Source organism: Misgurnus anguillicaudatus, chromosome 1 (assembly GCF_027580225.2).
Source record: "Misgurnus anguillicaudatus chromosome 1, ASM2758022v2, whole genome shotgun sequence".
NCBI classification, from domain to species: Eukaryota; Metazoa; Chordata; class Actinopteri; order Cypriniformes; family Cobitidae; genus Misgurnus; species Misgurnus anguillicaudatus.
The window spans coordinates 27,305,718-27,329,587 of NC_073337.2; the positions used below are offsets into that span (position 1 = coordinate 27,305,718).

Sequence of the window (23,870 nt, forward strand, 5' to 3'; positions counted from 1 at the left end):
GAGCTGTGGATTAAGCTGTTGGTTGCAATTTCACAATCTCACCACTAGATGCCGCTAAAAATCTACACCGTGGACCTTTAATGCTGTTGTAGGGCTGTGTTGAAAAAATCGATTCACCGATTCAAATCGATTTTCATGTTAATTTCTAAAGATCGATCCGTAACTCAGAAGATCGATTTAATAATTAATAACTTAAACTTGCCGCGTCATTGAATTCACGCATGCGCGAGGTGGAAGGACATTAAAACAACGAACATAGCGGTTAGTAACGTTAAACAAGCGGTTGTTTTGAAAACTCTAGAAACGCTCAAAGCTGCGATCTATATGTAAAATAATCCACTCATAACAAATGAACAAGTTATTTGTGTAATTTTTATAATAAGCGCCAGTGAATCCACCGCGGGTCTCCAGCGAATCTCTCTCTCTCTCCCTCCCTCTGTGCTCATGCAGCCGGTCTCTGACGGGCAGAGGTTTCTTGAGGCACGCGCAACGGGTTGCCAAATAAAGAGTTCTTCTTACACATAATGCTAATAGTTGTAAAGTTTTCTGAACTTTAAGCAAGCTAAGACAAAACTCGCGTTTATATCAGTGACACGGGTACTGCTGGTGCGATGTAGTTTGACGCCTGATTCGCTTATAGTACAAACATCTTTGATCAGAAAGACGAGAAAGAGACGCAAATGTTAACGTGTAATAGAAAGTAAAGAGCGTCAAGACCTTAAAACAGACTTCATCACATCAGCATCCGTCATAATATCTATATAGCGCTCTGTCTCTCATATACAGGTATTTATCCTGTCTGTATGTTTGTGCATATATTTATACCTGTTCATTTTACATACTGCCTATTTTTTATGTAATGTATGCCTAAATACAAAATACAATGCATACTATAGCTTCAATAGTCTATAAAATTAATAACTCAATTAAAAACAAGATTCTGTCTATCAAGACGTAATCTGTTGTTATCCTCTGGGCATTTTCACTTTAACATTATTTACTTTAAATTGGCCATATTTTAAAACTGTGGTGAGCAGTTAAAAGCTATAGTGAGTGGCAAATAACTGCACATTTTTATAATCCAAAAACAATATAAACTGAAAAACATGTATACCATGAAATATACCGTTACCGTGAAATAAAATGACTCATGGAATAGATTTTTGGTCATTCCGCCCACCCCTATCTGGCACCATTTCGGGCTTTTTTCAAAAACACTTATCTAAATCTCGAAGATCGGATCAGATCGGATCGAATCGAATCGAACGATGATAATCGATTCAAGATCTTGAGAATCTGAATCGAATCGATTCTTGAAATTTGAATCGAAACCCAGCCCTATGCTGTTGCCCAGGTCTTTAGTTTCAAATATTGTTGTGATTGCAAATAAAATTTAAATGATATAATCTGTTGGGTATATATATTGTAAAACGCATGAACTCCAAAAGACAACTTTTGGTTAGCATCTTTGAAAATTGGTCAGAATAGCTTCCCTAACAATACCATTATAATGGTAGACTCACATGGGGCGCCAGCGTTAACACTGCTCATTTACCTTGAATTGGTGACGTCATGCATTGGCGAACTGAATTGTGGATCTGTCGGCATCTCATCACTGGCATTGCTCTCGACAGAAGTTGAAAATTTCTCAACTTTTCAAGCGCCAAAGCAGACGGCAGCCAAATAGATCACCTTATAACCTAGTGCAGATGCTAGCCAATGTGTTGCGGTCCACTGTGATTGGTTGTTGTCACTATGACAATCGCATCAGGGTCACACTTTTGATGGCGTTAGCGCTGATTCCCCGTGTGAATGTACTGTAAGTGTTCCTATGGCTAGGTGAATAGAGCATTGCATTACATTACATTTTTTCATTAAAGTAAGTCACTTTGGATAAAATTTCACAAATGTAAATGTAGTTCACATCACTTGAAACAGTAGTTGTGCACAAATTGTTGTTTTTAGTTGAGATAGCTTTGTTTTTGTAGCCTTACACCTAAACATTGCACTCTTGAGAAATCAACTCTGTTCTGTCCAAGCCATACCACTTGTAAGCCAATAATAGGTTAATGTGGAAATGAAATTGAAACACTTCCCAGTACAATGAAATGTCATCCGCTGATAGACGTCTGGCCAGAATCTCTGTCCTTTGGAAATTCATTGTCCTCTTCCTCAAAGTAATCTCATCTGTCAATCGTGGTATGGCTGCATCAGTGCCACTCAGTCCTCGAACAATCCCTTTTTTTGGCACACAGTGTTTTGGGAATTTTCAGGTGTATCCTAAATTATGGATATGTGTGCTGAGTTTGTGTTGTTGTTGATCTCGCTCTAAGAGACGATTCCTTTTTTTCCCCCGGCTATTTCTTTTGAGACGGCTGCTGCGTTTATGTTTGTTTCTTAGTCTTGAAATCCGAAACACCCCAAAACTGGCACGAATCCATCAGATGCACCGTCTGTCAGCCATTCACATCAAAACATTTCATACTATGCTAGTATTGGCATTTCAAATCTTTCAGCTTTCAGCAACTTTTAAATGGATACTTCACCAAAAAATGAACTTTTGATTTAAAGTTTAGCAGAGAGTCGGGAGCCAAAAAGACATCATTAAAGAAGTCAATATGAATTTAGTTCTGCTAGTTTTCTAGATAGTTTTGTGTGAGAAATAGACTAAAATGTTGGTGTTTACCTACAGTATCAGTTTTATTGTTTTAAAGAGCAGTTTTCCTCGCCATTGACAAGTTAACTCGTCAATTAAGAGGAAACGTTTCCCTGCCAATAACGAGTTATTACGGCAATCCATATTTCCGCTATTATCCACTAGGTGGCACTCTCACCCAACTTATAAAACACCAAAGCATCCACTGATTCAAAAACAGTATAAACTCTGTATATATTCTGATCATCGCTTTAAAGGCGCTCTATGCATTTTCGGCGTTTTTGTCAAACAGCGACCCCTAGAGTCGCTGGGGAATACTTCCAACTTTCGTAATTTCCCACCCCCACTCTGTACACCTCCGAAGATAATGACCAGGTAATGTTTCCAATTTCATACAAATATTACTAAATTTATTAGGGCCGGGATTTTAACGCGTTAATTAAGATTAATTAATTACACAAAAAGTAACGCGTTAAACATTTTTAACGCATTTTAATCACACTTATTTTTGCACCGCGGAACATTTCTCATTAGATGAGTTTCGGCGGACCGAATATACTGGAGCACCAACTAGCGTTCATCATGACTTCAGACAACAACAAATCACAGTAAACATGAACGAAGAAGCTGATAAGATCGCTTTGGTTGGCCCCGTTTATAAAAAACGAACGGATGGAAGCGTCGATAAGAGCATGGTTGTGTGTAATCTATGCAACAAGGAATTCTCATATCACCGCAGCACATCGAGCCTCAAGTATCATCTCAATGCAAAACATATAGCAGCTAGCGTGGACGTTAGCCCGACTCCGAGTACAACGACTTGGTTGAACAAAAATAAACAATATTTTGTTGCTTAAGCTTATGTATTCAGTTATTATTAATGGTATACTAAAAACCCATGTGAAAAAATAACTTCTCAATGTTCTCAGGTCAAATATTTATATGTGATTAAAATATGTGAATTATTTCGATTAATTAATTACAAAGCCTCTAATTAATTAGATTAATTTTTTTAATCGAGTCCCGGCCCTAAAATGTATATATTAATTAACTACTGCACAGTCTACTAAATTACAGATGATGGTAATAGGATAAGAAGAAGTTTATTCCAAGTGTAGAGTGCATATAATAATAGAGTACCGCGTTTGCTGGCTTATAAAGTTTTTACATGATTGCAGCTAAATCACAAGTAAACAGTCTATAGTCTATGTCTACTGTATCATTTCATTTGTGTTCTTTTATTGTAATGTAAACATTACAAAATGCCATGACAAAGTTAATTTTGTACGTTGCATTATTTCATAACATTGACCGTTATAATGTCACTATACATGATTATTGCTATTTATCATAATAGTACGCAAATTGTGCATGTTTACACTATTTACAACTTCTCGGCTTATTTATGTCCTGATAATTATGTGAGATATTGACAACTGTTGTCATGATAATCGCACGACATACTACAAGCAAGCGCAACAACATACAACATAGACCGCAAGCAAGTTTACAAATAAGAGATTTACTTACTAGTCCATCAACAAGATCGCAAGATCAGCATCCCATCCAGTGCTGTCTTTTAGCTCACGCCAACGAGTAAAAACCTGACCAAGTGGGACTCTTATCCGGTTCCTAACACGGTCAGATTCTCTTTTCCTTTTCCTACTCACTTCCGAACGCGCTTTCTTAACTTTTAAATCGTTTAGCCTCACGTCTCAAATTCGCACGTGCAGTTGTTGTTATAGGCCTGATCGACTTCATGCAGCGATGCAAGAACCGACAGCCGGATGACGCCAAAGCGCCGTCTCGGATCATTCTCGCGGTACCTTGACGTTATCCGGCGGTCGGCTCCCGCAGCGCCACACGAAGTCGAACACATATGGTCGAACAAGCCTAACGTGTGTGACGTCGTTGCCGTAAAGCAAGTCGTGATTCTCGCGAGATTTGTCAGGGGCGGTTCTCTCAAGCTTGCATTGCTGGTTTTTCTAGCGCCGTCCTCCCCAAACTTCAACAGGAGGATGATTCGCCCTACTATGACTTTGTTTACCACCGAAATACCTTTGAAGCTGTTATATTAAGGTAAAATGTGTCTTTAAATCTGATCTCCGTAAAAATGCAATTATCTTTTTATTCAACTGTTGGTCTTTTAAAGAAACCTACCCGTATTTGAGAGGTAATAAAAAGAGAACAAAAAAATAGGATGTTTTTTTAAGCAGAGGGTCTGTTCTTTTATTTGATATATTGAATGTTTATTTATTTAAAGAAGAACATTTTCTGGAAGACATTAATTAAACTTTTGTGAAAATCAATAATGCTGGCGCTTGAACCTTTTTTTAAAGGCTGTTGGGGAAGATTTAATATTCCTTTATAAATACAGGGTTCCCACAGGTCCTTGAAATCCTTGAAAGTTTGTGAATCTGGGGGAAATAATTCAAGGCCCTGGGAAGTTTTGGAAAATATACATACATAGATACAGGTCATTGAAAGTGCTTAAATCTATTTTATGCAAGAAGTTTTCTGAAAAAATAATCCATATTATTCCCTTTGTAGTGTAGGATGATATCATAAAAATTCTAGACGTTTTCTAAACTGTTCGCTTTAAATGCTTATATCTTCTGTATGCGAATGTTGATAACAAAATGCTTTTTTGCAAAGTTGTGTTTCACACATGAAAACGTCACTGGTTACGTATGTAACTGTTGTTCCCTGAGAAGGGAACGAGACGCTGCGTCTCCCTTGCCATACTTCCTGCGTTCCTGTAATGCCGCCTTTGGCAATATTTCGGATAGCGATATACTTCCTGGCTCCCGCGTCACCCTGTCTTTGTCGTTAAGCCTCACCATTGGTTCAATTTGATATACACATTCAGACCCACTTACCCCTGGAGGCCTCCCCAAAGTGTCACTGCAGTGACGCAGCGCGAGTTCCCTCGAAAGGGAGCTGTAACAATGTATCTCAAAAGGTAACACAATTTAATCTTGCTCTCACTTGAAATGTGTCCCCACATTCAGTCCTTCAATTTGAGGGTATTGGACCTGGAAAGTCCTTGAAAGGTCCTTGAATTTGAAGTTAACTAATGTTTGGGAACCCTGTAAATAACTTATTTTGTGTTTTAATATTTCAGCAGATGCACAGGTAAATAAATGATGACAGATATGTTCTGATCAAAACATTAACCTTTATATTTTCAGCACCACAGGTTCAAGTAAAGTGAATTGTCAGTTTTATAGGGACTTGGTGCATTTCGCTGACTAATTGAGCTCGGTGGATGTTGTGCAACTCAGTGTGGCTCTCATTAAAATCTTCCTCGGTCTCTTGTTGATCTTATTGCTACAAAACTGGTCTTAAATGTCACAACTGCAAAATCCTGCACGTAACTATAGCAGCTGTGAACCAGGATACGTGTAAGGGGGGGCATTCACTTCGGTCGTCATGGTGATAAAGAATTCGGACAGCTTGAGGGAAGAAGTTTTAATGATTTAGCACTTGAGGCATACCATGACTTCATATTTGAACCCTGCGACTGTACATCAGCAAACATATTCAGTACATGTTTATTTTTTATGATAAGGATGGGCAAATCAAAGCATTTCAATCATTATTTAATAAAAGGAAGGATTCAAACCCACCTAAAGTGATTTTTTTGTGATTTACTCTTTTTGACATAAAATCATTTTACATACAGTGATGTAAAGACCATTCTGTGTTAATGTAACCTTGATATCTTTAATATTAACTGAGTAAGATTGAGATTAAAATCAAACTTTGATGCTCTTAATCTCTCATTATTATTAGATTATGAGACTTCAGTCTGGTTTTCACCGGCACATATGTATTTCTTATGGGTATGGATGTGCATAAAACCATTCTCATGCCGTTCACCACAGCTATTTTGGAATATGATAGCAGATATTTCATTTCTTTATTGTTGAAGCTACTAAATTTCCTGGCTCATCATTACCATAAGCAATGAATATTTAAATAATTTATTAGACACTTTAATTGCTGCCTTCGGGGATCAGTCAGTTTTTTTATTTTAGGTGTTTTTAGGAAAGTCTGAAAGGGTTTCTGTATAGCTACTGTATGTATAGTCGAAGAGCATTACTTTAAGAGCTCAAGGGAAGACACATACTGATAAAAAATGTATACCTTGTAATGTACTGTAAGTCGCTTTGGATAAAAGCAGCTGCCAAATGCACAAGTTTGACCCTGTGCCACAAAACCATATCAAAATCATAAGGGTCAATATTTGAAATTGAGATTTATACATCATCTGAAAGTTGAATATATAAGATTTCCATTGATGTGTGGTTTGAGAAGATACAACTATTTGAAATTCTGGTATCTGAGGGTGCAAAAAATTTTAAATATTGAGAAAATCGCTTTTAAAGTTGTCCAAATTAAGTCCTTTGCAACTGCATCTACTCACAAATAGGGGTGGGACGATTATCGGTTTCACGATTAACCACGATAAAATTGCCTGACGGTTAGTATTATCGTGTAAAGTTGAATTATTATTACAACCGTGTTTGATTACCGTGATTTAAAAACTCGCTGTAAATCCTGTCCAGCCAGAATCAGTTTGATGCAGGCGCGCACATGCGACATAGTTTTTTGCACAAGAAGCCATTTAAGGGATAATGTATTGTTTTCATTCACGGTAAACTTATTAGACAGATTTGTTTTTTTACCACATAAATAATTTCAGGGACATGAAATATTAAATTTTGATTTTCAAAAATGAAACTTCTAATGTTTTCAGTGTGTGTATCATCTCTTTTTGAACATTTCCATCTCATTTTAAACAAAACCATGATAATATTGATAACCGTGATAACTTGTAATGAAATGTCATTAAGTGTCATTGGTTCAATTATGTAATTTTTAATGAAAATATGACATTGTTTGAGATGTCTTTGTTATGACACTTGACATAAACCAATACATGATAATTTGTCAAGACAACTTGACATTACCAAGACAACATAACTGACCACTTGATACATATTGAATTTGTCATTAAAATGTCATTAAGTGTTAATACTCTGTCATCATATAGTTTTATAACAGCGTCATGAATATTTTTCTTGACCTCAACTACAGATGTACAAATATAATTTCTCATTAAAATGTCATTAAGTGTTAATATTCTGTCAAATAGTTTTATAACAATGTCATGAATATTTTTCTTGACCTCAACTACAGTGGTAAAATATAATTTGTCATTAAAATGTCATTAAGTGTTAATACTCTGCCATATAGTTTTATAACAGCGTCATGAATATTTTTCTTGACCTCAACTACAGTGGTACAAATATAAATTGTCATTTAAAATGTCATTAAGTGTTAATACTCTATCATATAGTATTATAACAGCATTATTAATATTTTTCTTGACCTCAGCTACAGTTTTACAAATATAATTTGTCATTAAAATGTCATAAAGTGCCAATACTCTAACAACGTCATGAATATTCTTCAGTTCATTTTTTTAAGTTTCCTCAATGTGTTTAACAAATAAAATCAATTATTTAATAATAATACTAATACTAATTAAAATGTATAAAATTATATTTTATTGCATTTGGAGACAAATTCACCTAAAATTAATCGAAAACAATACAATAATGTGTTAAGTCATACAGCATTGGGTACATATCACGGCAAAGTTAATTAAATTAAATTAATTAAAAGTTTTGTTAGTCTTTCCTGTGAGGAAGAACAAGTTCTGTTAGTTGTCAGTTTTTTATGTATTGTGCACACACATAAAGTTAAGTATAATCTTTTGGCGTGTCTGTTGCATAAAGCTAGGTAGTTTCTTAAGTTTGATAATTATTTTGCTATGTCAAGTTATGTTGTATTGGTTTATGTCAATTTGTCATAACAAAGACATCTCAAACAATGTCATCTTTGCATTAAAAATTACATAACTGAACGAATGACATTAATGATAGTTGTCATAAATGTGCATAAAATCATGCAAATCGTGTCATGTCATGATTATGAAGGTGTCATATCAGTTTTATGAACACCTCTTCAAGTAAAGTGTTTCCGAATGATCTTTACTTAATATCCTAATAATTTTGGAAAAGAAAAAGCGATAATTTTGACCAATACAATGTATTGTTGGCTATTGCTACAATATAGCCATGCGACTTAAGACTTGGTTTTGTGGTCCAATATTTAATTCGTCACTAATAATAGCAGGACCATATGACCCACTTTTAACAAGTACTATCCAAAGACAAGAGATATTTAGAAATAGATATAATTTGTAGGTCATCTGGAAGAGAATAATTTGTCCTTTCTCTTTAAACAGGTACATTTCTAGTACACCTGCATTTTAACTTCTGCAACTCTAAATAAAGAACGAATGGATGCTTCTAAACGTCTCAACTTTTCAATACCTTCTGTATACGTGAACGTATTTGTCATTGTCAGTTGAAACAAAACAAATGACTTTATTTTCATGCCATGATTGCAAAAATGTCATACTGTAATACAATTGAGACAAGATCCACTTCTCTGCATTGCTGAAGTGTTTTCGTTTTGTTTTTTCACACAAATACCGTATGTGGCAAACCCCCCAATATTGCATTTCCTGTCACTGCGCATTCTGCATGCGCCCACCTTCAAATCCAGCACATCATCTTTCTACCAATCGCGCCACTGCTGGGCAGCTCTGCCCTGTTGCCATGGAGACTTGCCTGTTAATATTCTGCACGAGTCTTACTCTGATAAGAGACCGGTCGTGCACCGTAGAGAAATCGATGGGACATTCCTTCAGCAGATACAGCAGTGCAGCAAGGGAAAAAAATAAATTGAAGGCGGACTAAAGAGTTTTTTTTGTTTTGTTTTACTGATTGCACGGCTTCCCTTGAGTTGCGATCATGCTGGGATCAGTAGTGTACTTGAATTTAGTTATAGAGGATTGAAGCAACGCTCCATGAATATAAGAATAATCCATTTTGTCTGTAAAATTTGATGGGCCGCTGTGGGATTATTTTAATTCTTAACTCCTCCATGTGCGAGCCAAAAACAACGTTTTTTTCCTTTATCACCTCAACATCTAAAGGAAATCAAATCAAAGTCTCTCAGTGTGCTCGGATGTGAAGAGGTTTCTGTCACAGGAAAAGAAGGGGACATATTGATTGTCGATGTGATCGCTTAGTGTCTTGGTGACAAGGAGGACAAGCTCGAATATATCACAGCACTCTCTCGGCCAAGAAAGAGAGCAATCTGATGTTGTATCATTGTGGAAAAACTAAACACAAGCACATAAATGCCTCCACCCAACCAATTTATGACTTTAACACAGTACCATTAAAACTCATGGCATAGTTTGACATTGCATTTCCTAAAAATATAATTCAGTGCTGATATTTATTTAAAAAAGTGTATTATAGTTATATGTTAAAGATTTGATTTTGTGTTAGTGTAAAATTGTCTGTATTATTAACGCAATCTCATGGCAATTCATACGTATTTTACGATGTAAATATACATTTATTTAATTGTATTTAGGCATACTGAGTAAATTAAAGGTATTGCGGAGGATTTTCTTTTTCCGGGTGGATCATCAAAACTATTGGTCCTCCTAGTTGTCAATCAGGAGTGTTGCGCAAAAGCATTTTTTTTAAAAGTGGAGAAGGCGTTTTTTTCCAAATTTCGAGAAAATCTTCCGCTACACCTTGAAGGCTAAAATAGTAGTAATTCATTTAAACTGTACATTTAAATCATAAAGCCTAATTCGTATGAATTTGTAAAAAGTGAATCGTACAAAAACGTACGAATTACGGTAAGATCAGGCTTCATGGTTTGAAATACGGTTTAAATGAATTAAACTATTTTAGCCTTAAGTTACTCAGTCTACCTAAATAGAATTAAATAAAATATAAGAATTTATATTTTTATTTAATTAATAGTTCAGACAAAATAATAATTGGCTCTGGTCTGGGGGAGCTGTGCCCACCCTGCCCTCCCAAAATCCACCTATATAATTTTACACCCAATTATGGGAAATACAAATACAGTATCACCCATCTCTTATATAATCCTACATAATTCATTGCTGATATTTATTTAAAAAAAATTACTTTTATAAGTATCATGTGTATTATAGTTATATGTTAATGTTTTAGATGTTGTGTTAGATGTTTTAGATGTTGTGTTGGTGTAAAATTGTCTTTATTATCAACGCAATCTCATGGCAATTCATACGTATTTTACGAGGTAGATAATTCGTATTAATTCAAACAACCACCCTCTTACATTTTTGTACGATTTGCTTTCGCTCATGTGATGTTGAGGTTAGGGTGGCGTTTCATTATTGTTTTTATGATATTTGTACGTTTTTGTACGATTCACTTTGTAACTCGTAAAATACGTACGAATTCCCATGAGATCAGGTTTGTATTATAGTAAACGTTGACATCAGTAAATCATTGTTAAGGGCAGTTTTCATAGGCGGAGTTTCGTGATTGTGCTTGGGGGCACCTACCGGCAAAGAAGGGTACTGCAATACTTTGAGGCTAACAAAAGAGTGTGGCTTATTACGTTTAAATGAATTAAAGCTATTTTAGCTGTAAGTTATTCAGTCTACCAAAATAAAATAAAATATAAATTCTTATATTTCTATTGTATTAATATCTCATACAAAATCATAATTGGCTCTGGTTTGGGGGAGCTGTGCCCCCCTGGCCCCCCAAAATCCGCCTATATAATTTTTACATCTCTTAGATCGATCCTATATAACTCAAGAGTACTGAAGCACATATAAGCACAAACCTTTTCTGATTTATCTGTTTCTAGCAGCTTTCTTGTGCCATGTGTTTTGAAATGAATAATCCATTTGGCATTTAGCTAATAACCCATCATTTACCTGCACTTACAGTCTTGATTTGTTTCCATCTGTTGTGCTGACTTTATTCGTCTCTCTGTCACTTTAAAAAGAAGAAAAGAATTGGCTCTTTTAAGAAGCGACAGATGTATCGGCAGAGCGGGATGATGTGATCGTCTGCTCGTGTTTGAGAAGTTCTGAGTTTACGTTCACTACAGTAGACGCAGCCAAGTAATTTTTAGATATCACTTTAATGCCAGTAAGACCAGCCGAGAATTATGGGCCCATTGTTGTTGCAGTAATCTACATAATGTCTGGTCTCTTGGTATTAAATCTGTCTTGAGAGAAGTCATTAATGGAATTTTCATGTCCATTAAAAGTTAGGGATGGTATTCGGTCATTTAAACAGAGTTTTATCAGCTAATAGAAATGCAAATGTAGCAGAATGTATTGCATATGCTGTTCGATTCTATTCAGTTCAATTCAATTCTGTTTGTTCATAATCTATGAAATTAGGAGCATCAAAGTTTGATTTCACTAATTTCGATCTTTGACCTTCATTCAGTCAATGTTAAAGATTTCAAGGTTATATTTTCACAGAATGTTCTTTGCATTATGCAGAACGATTTTGCATTAACCCAGTTCATACACAGGACACCTTCAGAAATGATTTCTCCTATTTTGGTGAATAAATTGTATTGAACAAAGAGCTGTGAAGTTTTCAGGTCAGTGAACAGCTTATAGTCTCAAAAAACTTGACTCGAGCTCAGCTTTAGTCTTTTTGTGAGTCTGCATGCCAGAAGCTTCACCAGATAGATGCTTTGTCACAGATATCCAGGCATTTTTGTACCATCTGTGCACGAAGAATAGTAGGACACTATTTTTGTATTATATGATAGACGGACTTGACCTAAAACAGCCATCGGCTTTTCTTTGCATACTCAATATTGAGTTTTCTCTCTTTCTTTATCAAAGTGGTTTTGATTCAGCACCCAGATTTTTCTTTGGACATCAAAGTGCCAGCCCAATTCTGGGTCAAAACATATTTATTGCACAAAATTGAATAGATGGGTGCCATGTTTGTCCTTAACCCTTTAACTGCCACACCAAGAAAAAAGACATTTCAAAAATTATTTGTTTGTATTTCTTACCTCCTTACAGTATGTCGCTAACACACTCAATGTATTTTTTTTCAACACATCCCATCATTTTTTAAATATCGGCCCCTACCAAATGGTTGATATGTCACTTGAAGGAATTCATACAAATATGGAAAACTATAATACTAATTTTTTTGAAACATAATCAAAATAAAATAGTTTTGTATATTATATCTTCTTTATTTATTGAAGTGAAAATACTATTCAATTCAATTCAATTTTATTTATATAGCGCGTTTCACAATAGTTAATTGTTTCAAAGCAGCTTTACATTAATAGAAGCAGTGAAAAGCACAGAAAAACGACAGATCGCACAACATAATACAGATAGCATAAGCGGCTAAATTTGCTGGGGCTATGAATCAACATTATAAGCGAGCGTTTTACTAATGTAACGTATAGAAGGCTGCCTCCCCGGGTTGAAAAACCCCCTAGGAGAAAAAAACCTCGGGCTTTTTAGCTGGGGAAAAAAAGTCCTAGGAGGAAAAAACCCTTGGGATATATATATATATATATATATATATAAACATATGTCAGATTTTTATTTTAACACAAGAAATAAAATGTTTCCTTATTTTTAACCAAAAAATTTGAATTTTTTCTGCATTCAAAACCTAAAATAAAAGAAGGCAAAAGAGAGTAATACAATTTCAGGCATTTCAGGTTAATTTATTCAATAAACACACTGTCAAGTGTGGTAGTGCAACAGGATTTTTTTCTTTTTTTAGATAAATGAACATTTCTTTGTAAACCAGCAATGCTGTGCAGAGTAAGCCAACATTAGAAACAATCCTTCAAACAATATAAAACATCATTTAAGAAGTAATTTTTAATTAATTAATCAACAATTATGATTTCCATACATTAATTATATGAATTCATTATATTTATTTCAAAAAAATGTGGCAAAAAATACATACTTAAATTATCTAATTATATTCAATAAGAAATAACAATAGCTGTGTCATATTCATAGCTGTGAATGATCAAAAATGTATATTTCTCAGTAAATAATACATTCTGTCTACAGAAATGGATGATCTGAAAACATAACCTTAGCTTTTACCATAAAGTGACAAATCAACCATTTGGTTGAGCATGTTTTTGAAAAATTATTAAAAACATACGAAAAAATTTTTCAGGGTACCCAGTAACATCATTTTTTGTAAAGTTAGGGCTCTTATGCAGGGTTCACACCAGATGCGGTAGAGGCGGCAAGCGCAAGTGATTTACATGTTAAGTGAATGCAAAGACGCAATTAGGCATCCTGCTGCACGCTATGTGCGAATGGTGCGGAATTGCCCGAATTGAGCGTTGCCGCAGGAATCGCGCGAGTTAAAAAAATCAGAACTTCGACGGATTTCCACGCCGTGTTAACCAATCAGGACTTTGCTGTAGTAGTGACGTAATTACAGGAAGCGAGCGGAGTCTTAGCGAAGTCACAGAAGCCCATCTCATGACGCGAATTTCCGCGTGAATGTCTCGAATGACTAGAATTTCACGTGCGGCTTTCACACGCAAATCAAGCGAGTAAACTCAAATGTTCAAGCGTACAACTACGCGCAAATAGTACGTTTTTGTCACTTCTACCACGGTTGGTGTGAATGCACCATAACAGTGTACTATGTCTATGTACTATGTATCGGTCTAAGAAAATGTGTTGTGACAAGTGCTGTTGATTGACACACTGACATCTAGTGGATATTTTTGGCATAACATAGCTCAGCCAAATAGTAGAGATGGCTCAATCAGCTTTAGTTAAGTTAGTTACTCCTCTCAATAAAATATAGGGACTCAAAATGTGCTCAACCATTTGGTTGAGCAGGCAGTTAACTTGTATCTAAATTCTGGGCTGTATTTGTTTTTACTGCGTCATATGTCTTTTAAGGATGAGGCCAAGTTTAAGGAAATATTTTTCTCCTGTAACAAAGTGGTTTATTTTTTATTCTGTTTTTTCTTACATCTGTCATCTAACAGAGAAACATTGTTTGTAATTGCCAGCTCAGCTGTCCTTTTCTTGTCAGCGTACAAGTCCAGGTCACCAGGTGTGTCTTTAAAAACAAGTCTGGCCTCTGATCTTTCCAGCCGCTAGAGATGAAGGCTCTCTCAGCTCCCCGTCCTTCCCTGACTTTGATTGAAGTGTAGCATCATTTGCGCTGTATTATTCATGTCACCGTACACCTGCTGTTCTTCAGCAGCCTGTGTTCCTGCGCGGCAGAGACGTCTGCTCGATGCACTGACTGTACAAAACTTTTCAACAAGTTTTTAAAACATAGACGGCATCATGAGCTACATACAGTAACATTTGGTGGAAAGTTTTTCCACCAGCTGGCCGAGGTTGCAGACTGATTTTTCTTAAGGTCAAGGGACCGTGGTCTTATTTTTCTACTCCCACCTTTAACTTAACCCCATATCAAGTGAAGAAAAACATAGCCGGGTAAAAATAACACTCCCTTTCCTCCCAGTGGGGAATTCAAGTGCTGTAGAAAGATAAAAGGGTTAAACTTACTGGGATTGAAAATTGGGAAAGACTAGCACACTGTATATTTTTATTTTTTACCCTTTATTACATTTAAAGAGTGTTGAAAGAGAAAGAGAGTGAAGGGTTCAAAAACAGATGAATGTTAAATGGGTGGAGGAGTCATAAAATATTGATGCATGTTTCTTTTCCCACTAGAGTTCATATTTTTGGTTTAAGTGAAAGGGTCATGAGAAGATTTTTAGAAAACTGTCTGATTCTCCTCCAGTGTCTGTTGAATTTCAACAAAAGCAAACTTTGGGAGTGACATAAAGTCACCCAACAGCAAATGACTAAGAGCATGACAAGACCCTTGAAAGATGTGACTAAAAATCCGCGGATTTTTTACTTTTTCCTAAAATACATATAAAACATAAGTGTTTTGTTGTTGTTTTCTCTGCAGTATTGAAGATTGGAAAACTCTTAAACTTTTTTTGTTATTTTGACCATGTTTTACCCATTTAAATTTTCAGTAAATACATGCAAATAAAAGCATTATTTTTATTTTAAATAAATAAATTATATTAAATATTGGCAGAAATGTCAGTAGTTGACAAAATGAAACAAAATTTATCATTTTACATATAAAAACTGAAAAAGACCATTTAAATATTTCTGCGGCATAACCAGATCTCGGTAATGACCAAGGTAAAGTTATATTGCCATCATTACCGTTGTTGACACCGGGTTGGGTTTCTGAATTTATAGCTGTATGCAGTTACATTTATATTGGTTCGATTTATTGCAGATATTATTGCATGCATTTTAAAAACCTGAATAAATTGTTGTACATTTATAATGCATGAATATCATATTTAATTATTTAAGAGTATTTCTTTCTTACACATACCAAAATATTGCTTAGAAAAATCAGTAACACTTTACAATATGCTTATGCAACATGAACTAACAATGAACAATACTTTTACAGCATTTATTAATCATAGTTGTAAAATCAAGGTTGTAACTGTTAACATAGTTAAAGAGCACCTATTTCATTGCTAAAAACAACATTGTTTATTTGGTATAATAAAGTGTGTTTGCGTGGTTAATGGTTTTCCACATACCGTACACTGAAAAATATTATTCATTCAAGTTACTCAATTTTTTTAAAGTAAGTGGTTGCAATCAAGGTTATTTTCATAAACAAAAACTGAAACTAAGACTAAAACTATCAGCTAAAAAACATTTTCGTTAACTGAAATAAAATTAAAAATTCATAATAAATGAAAAACTAAAACTAAACGAAACGAGCAACAGTTATTGAAAAACTAACTGAAATAAAATAATAATTATCAAAAATAAGTATTCGTTTTCGTAATTTGCTAAGCTCTCATCCCGTGGCGGAAAATCTGAACAGGCTTTATAGACCCCTTAATCGCCTACGTCACTGTGACGTCACCGCTCTAGCTGGAGGCAAAACACTCATAGCAGGCGCACTAAAAGTTTGAGGTTTTGGCTTTAAAATGTCGTCTTATGTTTTTGGCTGCCAAAATAGAAGTAACAGCACTTTTCGTTCAAAACTAAAGTTTTACCGGATCCCGGCAGACATTCCTTCACAGAAATAAAGAAGACAATTGTAGTTGAATGGACGGAGACGATCGCAAATAATGCTCGTGTTTGCAGTGCACACTTTATATCAGGTAAAATAATCTATGTATATGTAACGTTACTGGTGTCTTGGTCTTATCTAGTACAAATCAGCAAGTTTCTATTTTATAGGTGAAAAGTCAACTGTCAGTGCACTAGCTAGCTTAAATGTTAAACAAACAAACAGCGATAGATGTGTGTGCCATCCTTTGAATGATCTCTTAAAATAATCCCCATTGCTAATCATAGTTAGCCCAGCGATAGGTTACATGATTAGACAATAAGCCTTGGCAAAATTCCCCAAACCAGCCGAAAATACTTCATATGTAGGAAATATCCAAAACCTGGTTAAAATGTTTCCAATGAGAACAAGATACAAGAACTAACTGTTACAGAGTTAATTTACAAAAATAGCTGTTACGCAGAGTAAGTAACTTTACATATTTGGAAAGTTCCGAACCTTCTTCTGCATCTATGTTTAATAAATCCCTTCTAAAATGTCCTAGCTTACGCTTGTCAACACTGCGTCCACGCCTCTTTTTGCCTCCAATTAATCCCTGCCCACCCGGAGACGTTGCAATGTTTACAAACTTTTAAGGAGTCTTTACTTGTAGATGGCGCTTTATGCATGTGAGGTTAGCTGAGGCTGACAGCAACCTCAGTTAACTGATAAATGTGTCAGACAGTCTAGCTGCTGTTAGCTGCTAAACTATAATTACTAAAACTATAACTGAAACTAAATAAAATAAAAACTAAATAGAAATGTGTTTGCAAAATAAAAACTAAACTAAAACTAACAAAACCATTCATGAAACTAACTAAAACTAAACTTAAATTTAAAGCAAAATTGAAAACGATACTAAAATAAAAACTAATTTAAAAAAGCAGAACTATAATAACCTTGGTTGCAATCCATTTATTTAAGCTACATTTAAACAAACGTTTTTATTTAATTTATTAATTTTTTTGTTTAAATGTAGCTTAAAGGTGCAGTGTGTACATTTTAGAGGCATCTAGTAGTGAGGTTGCGAATTGCAACCAATGGCTCAGTCGACTGCTCTTCCCTCGCTTTTGAAACGTATAGAGAAGGTACGGTAGCCACCACCAAAAAAAATACCCTCGGTATGTAGATAAAAATGTCTCATTCTAAGTTAATAAAAACATAACGGTTAATTATAAAAAGTCTTTGTATATTATTTTGCATTTCTTTCAAGAGATCCTTTAAAACATTTCACACTGCACCTATAAATAAATTGATTGCAACCACTTACCTTAAAAAAATTGTAAATTGAATGAATAATTTTTTCAGTGTACATTTTTGTAGCTTCATATATCCCTATCTTCCTGAAACGCACTGATTTTGTACAAAACTCCTCGATTTGAAAAGCTCTGTGTCCCTGATTGGCCAGCTAATCTGTACGTTGTGATTGGTCTGAATACCTCTGATGTCAACCAGAAATGTGACGCTACTTACCATGTTTGAAAGATTCGCTCACAATGCAATGCTGACAGGAGTAAACTTACAGGCTGTGAGTTTGAAGCAAGGGGAATTATGATAATGATAATTGTTGTAGTCCAAGACAAGAGATTTACGTTGGAAAAGATAACTCACGTCATCATTTACTCTGGGATTTGTATCTTTTGAATATCGTTGACATGTACTAATACACACTAACACACCAAATGAAATGTAAAATCATGAATCGGACCATAGGTGCACTTTAATCCACAATGAACTAACCTGAACAAATACATTGGCATTAACAAGCTTTAACAACTATTATTAAATGCTTAAAACCCATATTGATAGTTCATATAAGCTAATGCATTTACTAAAGTTAAACAATTACAACCTTACTGTAAAGCGTTACCGACAAATCTACTTCCCTGACCCGCAGAAATTTTTTTTTGTTAAACCCTACATAAATTTTTTTACGTATTACATAAAAAACAATAATTTCCTCCTTGTGCCAGGTCATTTTAATCATAGCTTCATGAAAACTTCATGAGACTCACTGTTGTCGTGTGCTAACGGCTTCGTTCAATATACAACAGGATAAAGGATATTTACCCACTCGTGGGAAACTGGCAACACAAATCGCATTAGATGAAAGTCAGGACCGTACCCTGCTTAAAATAGTTTTCGATAAGCCATTGTGTATTCATTTGTGAGTGTATCACTGCCGCGTGTCTTGCCTGACAACCTCTGAGGTAAATGGGTAGAGACGTCTGAAAGACAAACAGGTACAGATATCATTGTTAATTAATAGCCGTTCAGAAACACAATCCAGTTCCCACGTGTGAAGCTTTTTGCTCAGACTGAGAGATGCTTGTCTGTCCTTGTTCACCTGTGGCTGTGCTTAATAGCCCATCTGTTGTGGTCGGTTCTCCAGTCGAACAAAGGCCCTGGCAGTAATTTGATTTGGGTTACTGAATGAACAGTAGACAACCAGGGCTTCAGCCAAGACTGAACTCACCTGTGAGAGCATTGTTACAACTTGAACAAGATCCAGCTCAAAAACAGCTGTTTTAATGTCTCCTGAAAGTTTGATGTACTTGTTCCTGTAACTCGATTTCGAAAGGTCATGGGATTGAATAATCATCTGCAAAATGCATAAATGTCACTGAAAGAGCTCACTAAAAATGAACTGATGTTTGATTCACTTGTTTCTGCTCTTTAGGTGCATTGAGTCTGCCGGACAGCCTGAACCTGCACCGTGACCAACAGCGTGCAGGTAAAACTGGAGAGGGCCACGCATATAGCCAGGCGGAACTCCGTACAATTGAGCAATCCCTTCTGGCCACTCGCGTTGGGAGCATTGCAGAACTTAGTAAGTTCTTGTGATTGTTTTCATATTCAAGTTAAAACTTCACTGATGTTATATACTCAAAACATTAGCACATCTTTAAACCCTAAACATATCCCTTTTTCTTTAGCCTGTCAATGCAGTGCAAATTACATCTTGCTTGTTTCATTCAGCCTGCATGCTTGGTTTCTACTTTGTTTCTGGACAATCCATCATGTTAGCACAACTGTTTTTAGACCATTTCTGTGGGTGTATAAATCCAGTGGTCGGAAGGCCCTACCCTGAACTAGTCTGAGCGGGCGGGGTGCATGTCCCTGTAGTGAATACCAGATGACCATCTGACAGAATAATACCTCTTTATATATTTGTGGTTCACAAGCATGCACTGGAGAGTTTTAGAGCTCTGTACTGTAGTTCTGCAGTTACGTCGCATTTTAATCATGGCAAATGCGCAAACCCCACTGCGCAAAAGAAGTCAAGGAGCGACAGAGAAACGCATTATCGACACTGATTATGTCCCCTCAAGTGTGTCTGCCAAATAAATGCATGTGAACTCACAGAGGAGACCGAATTCAATCTGTGTGGAGAGACTTGAGTAAATTACGGAGAGGCAGTGACCCTTCTGTCACTCTAATCAACATTACGTTCTGTGCTGGAAGGGGAAACATCAACTACGGCAACACAAAAGCAAAAATATCAATCTGACTCCTGCTGGCTTACCCTGTGTACTGTATATTAATTAAAAGTCATAATTAACTTTTGAGTGGGTGGGAATTCGTTTTTGTTTTGAATGAGGTGGAAACCTGACTGAAACATATTTAGGTCAAATTCGAAAGGAATTGAAACAAATCTTGTTATTAAAGCTATTTAAAGGAATAGGTCACAAAAAAATATTTTGTCATCAAACCTTTATAAATGTCTTGGTTGCTGAACACAAAGGAGAATATTTTGAAGAATGCTTTTGATCAAGCAGATCTGGGTCACCATTTACTTCCATAGTAAAAAATATTGATTCTCTGATTTTAATCGATCAAAACCATGGCTGAATGTCAAAACAAATAATATTACAATGCAAAAACATTATTTGGAGAAGCCTTATGCTGCGTTTACACCACCGCGTTTGAGGTGTCAAAATCGCGTCTATCGCGCCTAGTTTGCCGCTTGAACAGTTTGAATGCATTCGCGCGTCTAGAGCGAAGTAGACGCGCGGAAAAAGCAAACGTTTGATGTGCATCACAGGCAAAATCCGCTTCTTGTGGGAGGGGAAAGTGCAATGCTCCTGATTGGTTAACGCGGTGCGAAAATCCGCCAAAGTTCAAATCTTTTAACTCTGGTGTCAGCTGCAAATTCGCGTCAAACGCAAAATGCACAAAAAGTACCATTCGCGCGTACCGCGGCAGAAGCTCAATTCTGGAGCCGCGAATGAGACGGAATTGCGTGTACCGCGCCGCACCAAACGCCTCATCCGCGCCGCGAGACCTCCAGACGCGGGTTAACGCGTCTTCACATTGACTTAACATTAAAATCACTCGCGGCTGGTGTAAACGCAGCATTAAAGGCACAGTCCACCAAAAAATACTTTTATTGGGATTTAATCAGGCACTCACAGTTCCAAACTTGATAAAGGAAGATATTTTGAATGTTTGAAACTAAGCAGTTCTGGGGCCCCGTTCACTTCCATAGTAGGAAAAATAATACCATAGAATGGGGCTGAGTATTGCAATCCAATTTGATTCTTTTGTATATGGTTTCAATTCGATACAATACAGATTTTGAAAAATCCTGAATGGATTTGTTATTTGCGTGCCTTACTTTAGGCAGGGCAAGGCAGGGCAGTCCTCGAAACATGAATGATGCTATTTATTGATAATTTATCAGCATGTGTTTTAAGATTTGTCAATTTAAGTATTTAAGCGTTTTCTTGATCTTAAACCGATTCGTTGATACAAAATGATTTCTAATTTCCACGACTATCCTCGTAAATGTAGTCTGTTGTGTAAATGTGAACAATTCAGAAATAAAATGCATGTGTATTGGATCTGTTCATTACTTGTAGGTTTTAAAGTGACAGCACACCAAATAAATTCCATATCTGCAAAACTACAAATTTGTATGAAATATTAATAACTAATAATCGAAATTGGTCTGTATTGAAATTAAATCGACTCAAAACCATATACAAAAGAATAAAAGTGCAAAAATTGGTTGCAATACCCAACCCTATTCTACAGTATTATTTTTTTCCCACTATGGAAGTGAATGATCCCCCAGATCTGCTTGGTAAAAATCATTCTTTAAAATATCTTCCTTTATACAGGTTTGGAACAACTTGAGGCTGATTAAATGATGACAGAATTTGTATTTTTTGGTGGACTATCTCTTTAAGGCTTCTCCAGACAATGTTTTTGCATTATAATGTTATTTTGTGACATGCAGTCATGGTAATAATTGTATTATAGTGGGTTTACTGTACATCGATTTATTGTAATACTGTATTACACTAATGAGATGACAAATGTGAAAATGTCTAGATGTATCACCGTAATGGGATTTTATGGAGAGAATGCGGTTAGTTGTCATGAAAACATTTTGTATTCGGGTAAAATGTGACCTGGACATAAGATTCAGACAGCTAAAGCGAATTATGTTGGTGATTTATGCGTCTGTTATTTGTGTTTTTGCATGCATAAAGCATTGCACAGATCATTTCTGCCATAAGTGATGAAATCGTGCAGAATATTAACTGTTGCATCAACAGATGAGGCATCATAATCAGACGTAATTGACTCTTTTATTCAGCTCATCCTGTGCTCAGTGCACACAAACATGTCGATTTTATAAACTTACAAAGACCACCTAATTTTTCAGCTTAAAAATAACGAATAAAGGCCTAGTTTATATGCAACAGATTTTTTGTCAATGTAATATTTTCATGCATATTCATTTTTAGCTCAGTTTGGCTTTGTGAAACGTTGTTTCTTTTTCTCACAGTCTCCTGTTTTGGAAGTTCAAACTTGAAGTATATTAGGTGTGGTGTAATGTAAAAACAAAGGCATTGTTAGCAGGTGTCCAGAGCATTTTTTACAGAGGTGTGTGCTAATGAGCGGCCAGATGTCTGTCATTGCGGTGGAAGCCTCAGTGGTCACTGCGGTTAAAAGCATCGGCTGAACAAATAAACTGAGAAACGTTATACATTGTGGGACCATTAACAAAGACGCTCACACACCCATTCCAGACATGACTGCTAAAGGCTGTTTATCTTATGATACAGATGTTCTGGAAATGCCTTAAACCTTTAAAAACTTGCTTGTGTGTCTATACTCATAAAGAAATGCTGTTGCCATACTGCTCCCTAGTGTTCCCGTAACATTGTACAGAGAGTAAACAAGCGCATACTTTTTTACGGTAAATGGTAAAATTAAACAAAATCATAGCATTCAACAATCATTTTATTCATGCAAAAATTGCTGTGTCATATTCTTTGTGTTTAGCCACCAAAACAAATGTTTTCACATTTTGGGTAATGCAATTAATTTTCCTAGACTTTTCTGCATTTACGAAATAAATGCATACCTCTTTTATCTTGTATTAACATCACTGGCTGTAATTTTACCAATATAATGACTGAAATTAAATGAATGGCAAGAGAAATTAAATCAGTTCTGTTTGGTCTGTAAATGATGACCCAATCAGGACCCTTTTTCCCATCACATCTCTCTGATGTTTCCTGGTGTGGCTGATTCATCCTGGATCACACCGAGTGCCACTTCAGCCTCGTAGCAGATGGTACAAAGTCATTTGAAAGTTAAAATTAAAAGAACAAGGAAATTGAAAGTTAAAGACGTGATGATTTAACAGTTAAGCCGTATTGCAAGAAGTATAGGAGTGCAAAATCCTGCAGTGTATTTCGGGCTTAATGCAATGAAAACAGTATAGTAGTAAATCTCCTAGATTTACTACTACACTGTTTTCATTGCATTAAGCCCGAAATACACTGCAGGATTTTGCACTCCTATACGATCATTACAGTACCTTATCACATTGTGTGACATGGATTGTTTAAACTTTGGTACGACAATCATGTAATGATTACACGATGATGACACCTATTGAATCGGACGCTTCAACGACTGCGACACACGTTAGCGCAACGTCACCAGTATTTGCTAATACTTAAACAAATATTGTTACGCAGGTCGTGGCAGCAAACAAACATTGTCAGAAAACCATCGTAGGCTATCTTTGGATTCAAGATTGAGAAAACTGTTGTCTTTGAACATCTTTCACTATATGACATAGG

At 35.8% G+C, this 23,870-nt stretch overlaps 1 protein-coding gene across 3 annotated transcripts in view; it reads left to right on the top strand.

Moving 5' to 3' along the window:
* The window catches only part of btbd11a (BTB (POZ) domain containing 11a), a 200,706-nt gene that overhangs the window by 108,948 nt on the left and 67,888 nt on the right, over positions 1–23,870 (top strand). For all 3 annotated transcript variants that reach the window (XM_055190867.2, XM_055190868.2, XM_055190869.2), the window contains exon 2: positions 19,445–19,594. In XM_055190867.2, coding sequence (XP_055046842.1) covers positions 19,445–19,594 — 150 coding nt within the window. The remainder of the gene's footprint in view (positions 1–19,444; positions 19,595–23,870) is intronic.